Source organism: Hemicordylus capensis, chromosome 1 (genome assembly GCF_027244095.1).
Source record: "Hemicordylus capensis ecotype Gifberg chromosome 1, rHemCap1.1.pri, whole genome shotgun sequence".
In the NCBI taxonomy this organism is placed as follows: domain Eukaryota; kingdom Metazoa; phylum Chordata; class Lepidosauria; order Squamata; family Cordylidae; genus Hemicordylus; species Hemicordylus capensis.
In genome coordinates this window covers 57,652,033-57,664,312 of record NC_069657.1, presented here as the reverse complement: position 1 = coordinate 57,664,312, position 12,280 = coordinate 57,652,033, and the positions used below count along the sequence as shown (strand labels likewise).

Sequence of the window (12,280 nt, the reverse complement as noted above, 5' to 3'; positions counted from 1 at the left end):
TGCCAAAGTATTGTGCTTGACTGAAGTCTCAGCTATAACCATGGCTTCATGCCCATTTCCAAACCCCAATCATAGAGGTGGCAGCACAGACCCACCTGAGGTCATGGCTGCTCCATGCTTTCGGCATTTCTTTCTGGTAGCTTCTTGGAAAACTGGCCATGCCCTTCCTGTCTATGGAGCTATGGAGTTGCCAGGCTACAGGGATACTGCCACACCCCATCCTGGACTGTCCAGCCGCTCGGGGGCACCCCAGATTCCCACTCCATCCCTTGCTCCCCCCACCCAGCAGCAGTAGGGCGAGGGCATGGGACGACAAGACGGACACTCAGTGCCTTACTCCCCAAGAAGGGGGCAACAGTCATGTATGTTCACAAGCACAAACAGTCCAAGTGGCAGCACGAGCAGGACACCCCATCATGGTGCCCGGAGGGGGACAAATGGCTGGGGGGGGGGAGAGTATAAAAGGCAGAGCCAAGCAGGGAGGCTGGAGCAGCCCAGTTCTCTTTTTTACACAGAAAGGGTGGGGAAGGTGGTCCCAGCCTCTTCCCCTGGAGTGCACATATGCAGTATTGGCCATACTCCATGAGAAGAACTGTCCTGGGTTATACCTAGATATTGGTTATATTAACCTGGCAATAAAGCCAAGTGCCATAATAAAATCTTAGACATCCTCTCAAGGTCCGCTTTCTCATGAGAGTGACAGACCATAGAGACACACATGCGGGAGCATGTTCAGCTCTTAGTTCTCGCGAGAGTTTGCTACCGGCAGGGGGAGAGGAAAGTGGCAGTGCTGGCGAACAGTTTGCGGGCAAGAGGAGAAAGAGAATGGTGCATGGGAGGGGGGGGGGAAGAAGGCAGCAGCAGGCGGGTGGAGAAGAAGTCTGCGGTGGGCAGGGGTAAGAAAATGGCAGTGGGTTGGGAGCAGGGAATGAAAACGGCAGGGGGGAGGCTGAGAAAAGGGGGGAAACCGAGATGGAGGGGGGAGAACTAGAGGAACAGCTGCTCTGCATCCGGCCCAGCTAGTTATTTCATATTCTTTTCACATTAACTAAATATGACATTTTACTGGGGGTATGCTTGTGTGTATTAATATTACCCTTGAAAGATAAATTTATATATAATGTGTTTGGCCATCTGGCACATCTGCTGATTGTGAACCCAGACGAGCAGTGTAGCAGCAGGCAGCATGGGGAAAGGAAGCCTGGCCATCAAGAATCCCACAATGCACTGTGTGAGAGCGTGGTATATTGTGAAAGTTTCCTGCTGTCAGGTTACTCTAATATTTAAATCTCTCTGATGACACCTTAGAGAGATTCAGGCCATGTTTTCAAAACACATTTGTAACTTTAACTACAAGTTACAAGAGGTCTGTATCAGTAAAAGTCTCAGAATATTCCTCCTATTTCCTGCTGCCTAAGTTGCTGGTGACTCAATCCTATCCTTGTTCACAGAAATTGGAAGGCTAACTGGACAACAATTTGGGAGTCCACAAGCCTGAGAAGGGCATGAAAAATGGGTAATTAATACATTAAAGCAAAATACTCATGATGTCAAAACAATGCAATGATCTACAAATGACACACTGACCATGACTTAACACTACATGAACAGCCTAATTGTGCTGCAGGCACATAAGCTTCCAACCCTGCCTTCTCTCGTGTGCCAGACAAGAAGACTGGAAGTTTTACCTCAGAACAATCTACAGCTCATACACAATGGAGAACTGCAGTGTATACTTAAAGTGACAGCAAAAGCTTTCACTCCGTTTCTGTGGCGTACAATCAAAAAGGGATGTGCACAAACCACGGTTCTAGCACCGGTTCGGCATTGCAAGGAGGAGAGTGGGGAGCAGGAGCTTTAAGAAAGAAGAGAGCTGATCCTTACCTACTTTCCACTGCCCTATTCAGGTTCCTGCTGGCTCAAGTACCCCCATGCAGTGACAGCACACCCACGCATGCACGGTCAGCAACATCATGCTGACCATGGAGATGGTGGTCATGCTGACCATGAAGCTGCATAGGATGATGGACAGAGAGCAGGTAAGGACCTGCTCTCCTCTTCCTTAAAACTCCCCGCTCCCCTCCCCACGGTGCCGAAAGGATGCTCAAGCCAGTTTGTGCACACCCCTACAAGAGAGGATGAGTGGGGACTATGCAAGCCTGTGGCTCATTTATGTAGTGCAAAACGGATGCTTACTATATCTGAACTGGGCCGCTATTCCTTACTAGAAGTTTATTTTGTTTTGGAGAGAGAGAGACAGAAAAAAAGGAGGGGAAGAAAGAGTGAGCGGAGGAGAGAGAAAGAGAGAAAATGAAGGGTGGGGGGAGAGAAAAAGGAATGGCAAGGGACGGGCCCGGGCCTGTCAGCGGACTGAAGGGAATGAATGGCGGCAGCGAGGAAGGGCCCGGTCAACCACTGCTGCTGCTGCTCAGGGCTACTGAGGCCATTGGTGGAGGCAGGCAGGCAGGCGAGAGATGGTCCTGGACCTGTCAGCATCCTCAGGAGAATGAGTGGTCATGGCAGTGGCAGCAGCAATGAAGGGCCCGGTCAACTGCTGCTGCTTCTGCAGGGAGGAGCAGGAGTGGGGCTCGGGTAGGGAGGTCTCTGAGGTTAGGGGGTTGCGGCTTGACCAGTTGGCCTCAACATTGCCACAGCCATGACCAAGAGGGCTAAGGAGGGTGGAGCAACAGGATAGAGGAGGAGGAGTGCTGCTCAGGTGAGGTTGGAGAGATCTCTGGGGTGAGGGCTGGTGTGTGGGGTGAGGGGAGCAGTCAAGTACTAGCACGCAGATGTTCTGCATGGGTTAAGATAGTTATCTTTATCTTAAGACTCATAGCTTTTTTGCTCAATGCTGCAACTCAGGAGGAGATCAAATAATATGCTTAAATACTTCAGTAGATGTTATTCCCTTATTTTATCAATATCTTTTACTTTGTATTATTAAAAACAGGATAGTAGATTTTGCAAATGTTAGGAGAAAAACCCTTAATCTGATGGGAACTGAAGGGTGTCTCAACTGTTTTTAATCCATATACCCAGAACTACAATTCGGCAACACAAGTAATGTATGGCATTTGATTTAATGTTCCAGTAGGGGAAATGACAGTTAATTGGAAGAACATTCATACTGATTTGATGAGGTTGGAGCACTATCTAGTGAGCTTCCTTCACTCTCTCCTTACTCAGACTAAGTCTTTCTATTATCATTCAAGCCACGCAGGAGATCTTTAAAATATTTCCACTTAACTTGCTCTGAACAGCCCTAGTGATAGAATTTCTCCTGGAAAGGTGCATGTAATTGTGAAAGAGGGTTGAGTGTACTCTTATTTACTGTTGTCTCTGCTCTCCTTCAGATGTGTCATTGATGTAGCTGGTTTAGATAGATTGACATCTTTTCTGCTTCATATTACTAGAAGAAAGAGGTAGTCTAGGTTGGTACTGATCATACTCAACCATTCGTATGTCATTTGAACAATTTTTGCTATCAAGTTATATTGCTTTGCTAGAGCATCCACAGTTTCTAAAGCAGAATCTGTTTTATCACCATTATCAATATAACAAGAAGAAATATGAAATTTAGAATTACTTGCATCTGTGTCATGATAGTTAATTGTTTCCATATTCAGATAATCATGTCAATTAGACACAGGTACAATAAGGTTTATAGGTTTTGATGGTGGAATTGATTGATTGATTAAGTGCGGTCAAGTCAGGGTCGACTCTTAGCGACCACATAGATAGATTCTCTCCAGGATGATCTGTCTTCAACTTGGCCTTTAAAGTCTCTCAGTGGTGCATTCATTGCTTTCATAATCAAGTCCATCCACCTTGCTGCTGGTCGTCCTGTACTTCTCTTTCCTTCAGCCTTTTCCAGCATCAAGGGAGCTGGGTCTTTGCATGATGTGTTCAAAATATGATAGTTTTGATGGTGGAATAACAGGACCAAAAATCATCAAATGTAAGATGTTTAAGATCAGAAGATAAAGACTGAACAATTTCTGGCTAATTTCCTTTGATCTATAGTTGGCAAAGGTTAAACTTCTAAACTAATTGTTTCAGTTAGCAATTAATTTTTTAAAAAAAAAATAATCCTACTTCACAACTTCCAAAATGCCCAGGCAACTCCACAGGTGACTCAGGTGCAATGCTAAGTGTGTTGTACTTTGCACAAGTTTAAGGTGCAGCCTTGCATGATTTTCATGGACAAACCCTTGAAGTCTCCTGCTAATAGACAGGAAATTAAAGTGCTTTGCCTTATGGGCCTAGTCTATTATGAGGGCCCTTTCCTCTCTAAAGGCAAGTTAAGTTCGAATTCAGCTTGACTCTTCTGAAATAGACATCAGATTGAAGGTTATTTATTTATTTATTTGATTTCTATACCGCCTTTCAAAAAATGGCTCAGGGTAGTATACACAGAGAAATAATAAATAAATAAGATGGATCCCTATCCCCAAAGGGCTCACAATCTAAAAGAAACATAAGACAGACACCAGCAACAGTCACTGGAAGTACTGTGCTGGGGGCTTTAGGAAAAGGGTGGAATAGGTCTTTGGTCTCAAAAGGTCATAGTTTGTAAGGAAGATCCATGCCACACAGAACTCATGTTTCTTTTTAAATTGTGAGCCCTTTGGGGACAGGTGTCCATCTTATTAATTTGTTATTTCTCTGTGTAAACCGCTCTGAGCCATTTTTGGAAGGGCGGTATAGAAATCAAATTAATAATAACAACAACAACAACAACAGTATCTGATCCAAAAATACCACCTAGATTCAAGGAAAATTAGAGAAGTCCTGGAAATAATAAAGCAGCAAATAACAGCAGTGTCAAAGAAGATTAGCAGGTATGAAGCCAGAATTACACAACACAGGCAGAATCTCCAATTCCAGACGAATCAGAGACGTTTCTACCAAAGCATAGAAGGAAAAACTGCAAGAAACCTAGAAACACCAAATAAAGAAGAAACAGTGCAATTCTGGGGGAAATTATGGGACAATCCAATAGATTATAATCAAAAAGCAGGCTGGATGAAAGAGGTCAAAAGATGTAACCAACAAGTGCAAGATCTAATAATAACACCAGAATTAATAAGTGAAAGAGCAAAGAAAATTAAAAATTGGACTGCGCCAGGCGATGATGAACTGCATGGCTTTTGGCTTAAACACCTAACAAGCCTTCATAAACAACTATCAAAACAGTTCAATCACATTTTGCAAGGCGGTGATATTGAACAATGGCTAACAACTGGGAAAACTCATCTCATAATGAAAGACCCAGCAAAAGGTGCAGTCCCAAGTAATTATAGACCGATAACCTGCCTGCCAACCATGTTCAAATTATTAACTAGAATAATAGCAGATGAAGTGATGCAACACTTATTAACTAACAAACAGCTTCCAGTTGAACAGAAAGGAAATTGCCCGAACACCAGAGGCACAAAAGACCAGCTGCTGATTGACAAAATTATTTTAGAAAATTGCAAGAGAAGAAAAACAAATCTAAGTGTTGTATGGATTGACTACAAGAAAGCCTTCGATTCATTGCCTCACACATGGATACTAGAATGTTTAGAAACAACTGGTGTCAGCAAAAACATTCAGATATTTTTTAAAAAAAGCAATGAGCATGTGGAGTACACAGTTAACAACCAATGGCGAGACGCTTGGACAGGTTAGCATTAGAAGAGGTATTTTCCAAGGGAACTCACTATCCCCTCTGTTGTTTGTAATCGCCATGACCCCACTTTCACAAATACTAAACAAAACAGGCCTCGGATACCAAACATCAAGTAAAATCAACCATCTGCTGTACATGGATGATCTGAAGTTGTATGGAAAGTTCCAGTCAGAAATCGAATCACTGCTAAGCACTGTCCGTATATTCAGTAGCGATATAGCAATGGAGTTTGGACTAGACAAGTGTGCTGCATTAATAATGAACAGAGGGAAAATAAGAAAAACAGAAGGAATAGAACTGCCCAATGGAAGCAACATCAAGAACCTGGAAGAGAAAGAACCTTACAAATACTTGGGCATTCTCCAGGCTGATAACATCGCACACACTGAAGTTAAAAGAAAAATTGGAAGGGAATACATCAGGAGAGTTATAAAAATCCTCAAGTCCAAACTCAATGGCGGGAACACCATACAAGCCATAAACACCTGGGCTATACCTGTTATCAGATACACTGCAGGAATAATAGACTGGACCCAGCCTGAGCTAGAGATGCTGGATCGTAAGACCAGGAAAATCATGACCATCAATCATGCTCTGCACCCCCGCAGTGATGTAGATAGGCTCTACCTCCCTCGCAGCTCAGGTGGAAGAGGAATGTTGCACGTCCATCCAACAGTAGAGGAGGAGAAAAGAGGCCTTGAAGAATATATCAAGGACAGTGAAGAAGATGCACTTCAAATGGTCAATAACGTGAAACTATTCAACACCAATGAAAGAAAGCAGGCCTACAAGAAAGAACAAGTCAAGAACCGAGCAGAAAAATGAAAAAATAAGCCCCTGCATGGTCAATATTTGCACAATATAAGTGGAAAATCAGACATCACCAAGACCTGGCAATGGCTTAAGAATGGCAATTTGAAGAAAGAAACAGAGGGTTTAATACTGGCTGCACAAGAACAGGCACTAAGAACAAATGCAATAAGAGCAAAAGTCGAAAAGTCAACAACAAACGGCAAGTGCCGCCTTTGTAAAGAAGCAGATGAAACAGTGGACCACCTAATCAGCTGTTGTAAAAAGATCGCACAGACTGACTACAAACAAAGGCATGACAAGGTAGCAGGGATGATACACTGGAACATCTGCAAAAAAATACAAGCTACCTGTAGCCAAAAACTGGTGGGACCATAAAATTGAAAAAGTGGTAGAAAATGAAAATGTAAAAATATTATGGGACTTCCGACTACAAACAGACAAACATCTGCCACACAATACACCAGATATAACTGTAGTCGAGAAGAAAGAAAAACAAGTGAAAATAATCGACATAGCAATACCAGGGGATAGCAGAATAGAAGAAAAAGAAATAGAAAAAAACCACCAAATACAAAGATCTACAAATTGAAATTGAAAGGCTGTGGCAGAAAAAGACCCAAATAACCCCAGTGGTAATTGGCGCCCTGGGTGCAGTTCCAAAAGACCTTGAAGAGCACCTCAACACCATAGGGGCCACAGAAATCACCACCAGCCAATTACAAAAAGCAGCTTTACTGGGAACAGCCTATATTCTGCGACGATATCTATAATAACAGCAACAACATTGACAATAAAATTCTGGCATCCCAGGTCCTTGGGAAGGACTCGATGTCTGGATAAAACAAACCAGTCAATAACACCTGTCTGACTGTGTAAACAAGAAATAATAATAATAATACTGACGACAAACAAACTGCAAACTGACACAGTGTGTGAAATACGATGCTGGACTAGATGGGCCTTAGGCCTTATCCAGCAGGGTTGTTCTTATGGCTAGTAGAAGTGCACATTATTGCTTTTGCCAGCAGTTAATATGGATTAAATGATGTTGATGCTGTATGTTTCTCCATGACTCATTTCTCTGATATGTACTTGCCAGTTGTCAGCCTTATCTTGGGTTCTCTGTGTTAATCTGGTATCAGTGTGAGAGCTTGCTCCTGATTCAGCAAACCTTATTGAGGGGGATTGCCATTGGCACAGGGAAATGCTGGCTTGAAGGAAAAGGGCTGTTGTCATCCAGCACTGCCTGTCTGTTCTTTGTGCTGATAGTAACATCTGTTGGTGCTTGGAAATGGAGATCCCAGCTCCACCCCTTGCTTAGTGGTTCCTCCTAACTTTACTGGATGACCTGTACAGGGTATTGCAAAGCAGTGATCTCTGGCATGGAGTATTGATGTAGAGCAGGGCTGCGCAACATCCTTTCGGCAGCTGTTGGACTACAACTCCCATCATCCTTGACCATTGGCCGCGATGGTTGGGGGTGATGAGAGTTGTAGTCCAATAACAGTTGGAGGGCTGAAGTTGTGTAGCCCTGATGTAGAGCTAATAGTAATACATGCTTAGCAGCTCCATGCATGAATACCACAGTGTGTCTGGGCTGGGCCATGTGTTTAAGGCGCATCTTTTTCTAATCTATTTGTAACCGTTCTAGGTTGACTGGAGCCAGTTGGATTATCTGGTAATTGATATGCCACCTGGCACAGGAGATGTGCAGCTGTCAATTTCACAGAATATCCCAATTGCAGGTACCTTTTATAGATTGTCTTGCTAATTTAATGAAACTGACAACTAAAAAAACAGTGGAACCATTGTCCTAGCAAACGTGATTAAAGTGGTATTTTCAAGTAACAGTGTGATATTACAGTATAACTGAGGAAAGAGGCATCTGCTAACTGAGCAATGAGGCACCTTTTAAAAGTGATGATTCTCTTTATTTAGCAGGGTAAGAGCAACTGGCCCTAACCAGCCCCAGCACAGCATCCCTCCAGTGGCTGTTGCTGGTGTCTTTCTAATGTTTCTTTTAAGATTGTGGTTCCTTTGGGGACACGGAGCCATTTATTTTGTTTACTGATTTATTTCTGTATATAAACCACTTTGGGAACTTTGGTTGAAAAGTGGTATATTCATATTCATTGTATTGTATATATATTTTCACATTTATATTCCATGCATATACCTGACTTTTCACTTCAGTTCTTAACTTCTATAATGTCTGTCCATCCCTCCTTCCAGACAGTCAAGTTTGGAAAAAGCTTGAAAATTAGGAGCCGAGCTAGAGTTTTTCAAAGAGGAAATACTTGCCAATCTGTCTTAAAAATCTATCTGTCTATCTATCTATCTATCTATCTATCTATCTATCTATCTATCTATCTATATGAGCCCCGAACTACTTTAGCCTCAGGAGTTTAAAGAGTAGTTTGCCTTGAGGGAGGGATAAAGATGCCACCAAGGAAGACAAATTTTGGAGGGGAAGTTTTGGAAACAATAATGTGTGTACCAGATATGCATATCTGCTACTCTGGATCCTAGCCATAGAGAAGTAGAACTAATCTAATGTCTGGATGGAAGAATTTTTATTTGGTGAATATAAAATATTAATTTCTTAATATTAATATTAAGAAAAGAAACTCATAGTGTTTACTCAGTATGTCTATGTATCATGAAACAAAAATTCAAAGCATCATTAAAATAAGACTCCTGTTAGTGGCAATCAAGATTCACACTGCAATAATGTGCATTTACGAGCTGAACAGAATTCTTCCTAAGGCTGGATGTTCAAGAAGAAATGAAAAAATACAGAGTGGGGTATGGAGAGAATCAAGGTTTCTGATCAGAGACAGGCGTTAAGTCTTGCTTATCTTTGTCTGCAGATAGATTCAGTGTAAGAGGGCATGAAGTTCTTGCAGACTTGATTAGATTAGAGCTTTGCCATGTGATAAGTCTTGAGTTACCCAGAAGGATGCTGGCATGAAAAAGAAAACATAAAAAGCAATAAGAAGCCACTAGGTGTAGAGTACAGAATTTACAGTCCTTTTTTTTTTTTAGCATGTCAGGGGGTGGAGAGAAGCAGAAACAAAAGGAAAATGTAGTCGTTCTTAGTTTACAAAGCTGATCTGTCAATCAAACAAATTCAATTTAATTAACTGACCTAGACAGTACTTTCAAGTGAAGATGAATTCTGTTTCTGTAAATAGTCTTTCTCAAGTGTGGAAAGTGCTGCTGCTCATTCATGGAAAATGCACAGTGTTTCCTTCCATCGGCAGCCCTTCATGCCTTAGGGCAGGGGTTATTAAGCACTTTGATACTGTGACCCCCCCTAAAACAGTATATACACATGTGACTTCCCCCTGGATCAAAGCTGCTGATTTGATTATGTAGAAATAAATAAAACACAGTTACCGTTTGAATGCTGAGGAAACACTTGCTTTCAAACTTGGGCTTGTTTGAGACTGCCAATCTAATTTCAGGCTCCAAGTTTTTTTGATGGGTATTTAGCTGGGGCATTTGTTCTTTATAGCAGCAATTGCTGAAAACTCTGTTTTACACACTAGGGATGTACATGAAACAGACCTTGCGTTTCATTTTGAGCTTGAAACAAAATGCTTGAAACGTTTTGTCAAAACAGCAGCTAAGCTGGCTGTTTCAGTTAAACAAACTCAAAAAGTTTTTAATGTTTTGGCCATAAGGAACAATGGGGAAACACCCAATTGTTCCCCATGGGTAGCTCCTAGGACACCGAAGTGGATTGTGTGGTAGGGCATGATGGGTGCTACCTACCACCCAACCCACAAAAGATATGGGCAAGCGGGTGTTTGTTGTTGTTTGTTGTTGTTGTTTTAACCTTTCTCCAGAACTCCCATAGGATCCTAGGAGGGGTTTGGAGAAAGGTTAAGAATCGCTCACAATGCCTGCACTGCAGTAACATCATTGACACAAGTTGCTCTCTCACACACAACTCCTTACTTCAGCATTGCAACAGCTGCACAGCAGCACCTTAGTAGTAAGCATAGCCATAAGCTCAACTAGAGCAAAGCTCAACTAGAGCAATGTTTTCAGCCACATTTTGACTGAGTACACCTTACAATGCAGATTGCAGAGCAGACCAGAGCAGTGAGTGTAGCACAAGCTAGTCTCAAAGCTAGACATGGGACTCACAGCAATCACCAAGAAAAAATCTCTCTCTTATACACTGCCCCCCGCAAGAGCGTTGAGCTACCACTGTCCATTTCTCGCTACAACACTATCTCACAAATGAAACAAATCCCAACTCAAGGAAGGAAGGAAGGCACCAAAATTCTGCCTTTGTCAGTCTGAGATCCAGCAAAACCAGACAGTTAATATAGAAGCAATAGCACAGCATATTGTACTCAATGCTGAAAAAAGAACACCACAAAATCAAACCTTCCTTGATTCCTTCCTTCTTCCTCTCCTGTGTATCTTCTTCAGGGGCACACTAAGGGTTCTCTCTGCTTCCCAGGCCCTTTTTGATTTAGATTTTGAAATTCAAATAGATTTTTGAATCAGTATTTTTTAGCTCTTTCACTGAATTCTTTGTACTCAGCTTGCACACCAATCCAAAATTTAGGCAGAGACATTGATGAGAGCTTAAAATGTCCCAAATAGCTGCTCTGATGTTTCCAAGGCATGGAAAGATGGTCAGTGAGACAGCAACTCCTCTGCCACTCACAAAAGCGAGCTTGTGCACAGCAGCAGTGCTTCTTTGGCAAATACCGTATTTTACGGACTATAAGACGCTACGGACTATAAGACGCACCTTAATTTTAATCCAGTTTTTCAGAGTTTTAACATATTAAACTGTTAAAACATATAAGACGCACCTGAATTTTGGCGGATATTTTTCGAGGAAAAAAGTGAGTCTTATAGTCCATAAAATACGGTAGGTTCCCATTGGGAGAAGAACTCTTGTAAGAGTCTCCAAGAGGGAACTCTCTTCCAGCCCGTTAGCCAAAGAAGTGCTATGGGTGGTTGTTGACTGCTGTCTCCCTATCCGCCTCACACTGCCCCTGATCACACACATGCCTCGGAGACATCAGGTAAGGCCCCTACCTCCTTACAGCTGTCTCCTGACTCCTGAGCCCCTTTAAAGTTGCTTCCAACCCCCCAGGGGTCCAGATCCATAGTTTGAGATTGCTGCCTTAGGGAGCTCTGCTCTAGATCTCTCTGAGTAAGGAATACAGAGCTCTGCATGCAAGTCAAATAGCCACATACATACTAATCTGGATACTAGTCATCAGTCATAAATGGTAGAGAATAATTTTGGCATATCTGTTGTGCTGATAAAGCAGATTTTGTTTTTCATCTGACCTAAATGTTTAAAAAGGGCCTTTGTGCCAGGATTACAAATGAAAATGTTTAACTGTCATGTTCTAATTCTATACAGAAACTATAGAACAGGCTTGTCATTAATGGGTAATCTGGTTGCTACTGGTGACAGAAATTGCTCTGAGGTGGTGGATCAGAGCTCCTGTTTTGCAGCACATTCCTCAACATGAGTCTGGTTCATTTGAAAATAAAACAAAAACAGAACTTTGTTGAACATGCTCAGTTCAGTGTTGACTTAACTCTTTTTCATTATTGAGCTAATACGCTCACACCAAAAGCCTCCTGGTTTGTTTTCCAAAGAGCCTGGTTAAATATCACCAGGAATCCTGCATTGCAGACCATCTAAGTAAGCTTAGATGCTTCCTTGTATTTGGGTTAGCTTTATACATGTAATAAAACTGCTTCTTATGGGTGGGGAGGGTGGGAAAGAATACATTGGTTAATGGTTTT

At 42.2% G+C, this 12,280-nt stretch overlaps 1 protein-coding gene across 9 annotated transcripts in view; it reads left to right on the top strand.

The window, feature by feature from the left end:
• Positions 1-12,280, top strand: part of NUBPL (NUBP iron-sulfur cluster assembly factor, mitochondrial) — a 105,017-nt gene that overhangs the window by 68,261 nt on the left and 24,476 nt on the right. For 7 of the 9 annotated variants that reach the window (XM_053283580.1, XM_053283579.1, XM_053283584.1 and 4 more), the window contains one exon: positions 8,139-8,232. The exons of 1 other annotated variant lie outside the window; for it this stretch is intronic. In XM_053283580.1, the coding sequence (XP_053139555.1) occupies positions 8,139-8,232 (94 nt within the window). Of the gene's footprint in view, positions 1-1,451; positions 3,432-8,138; positions 8,233-12,280 lie in introns of all 9 variants that reach the window. One more of the 9 variants, XM_053283585.1, reaches the window with a different exon arrangement.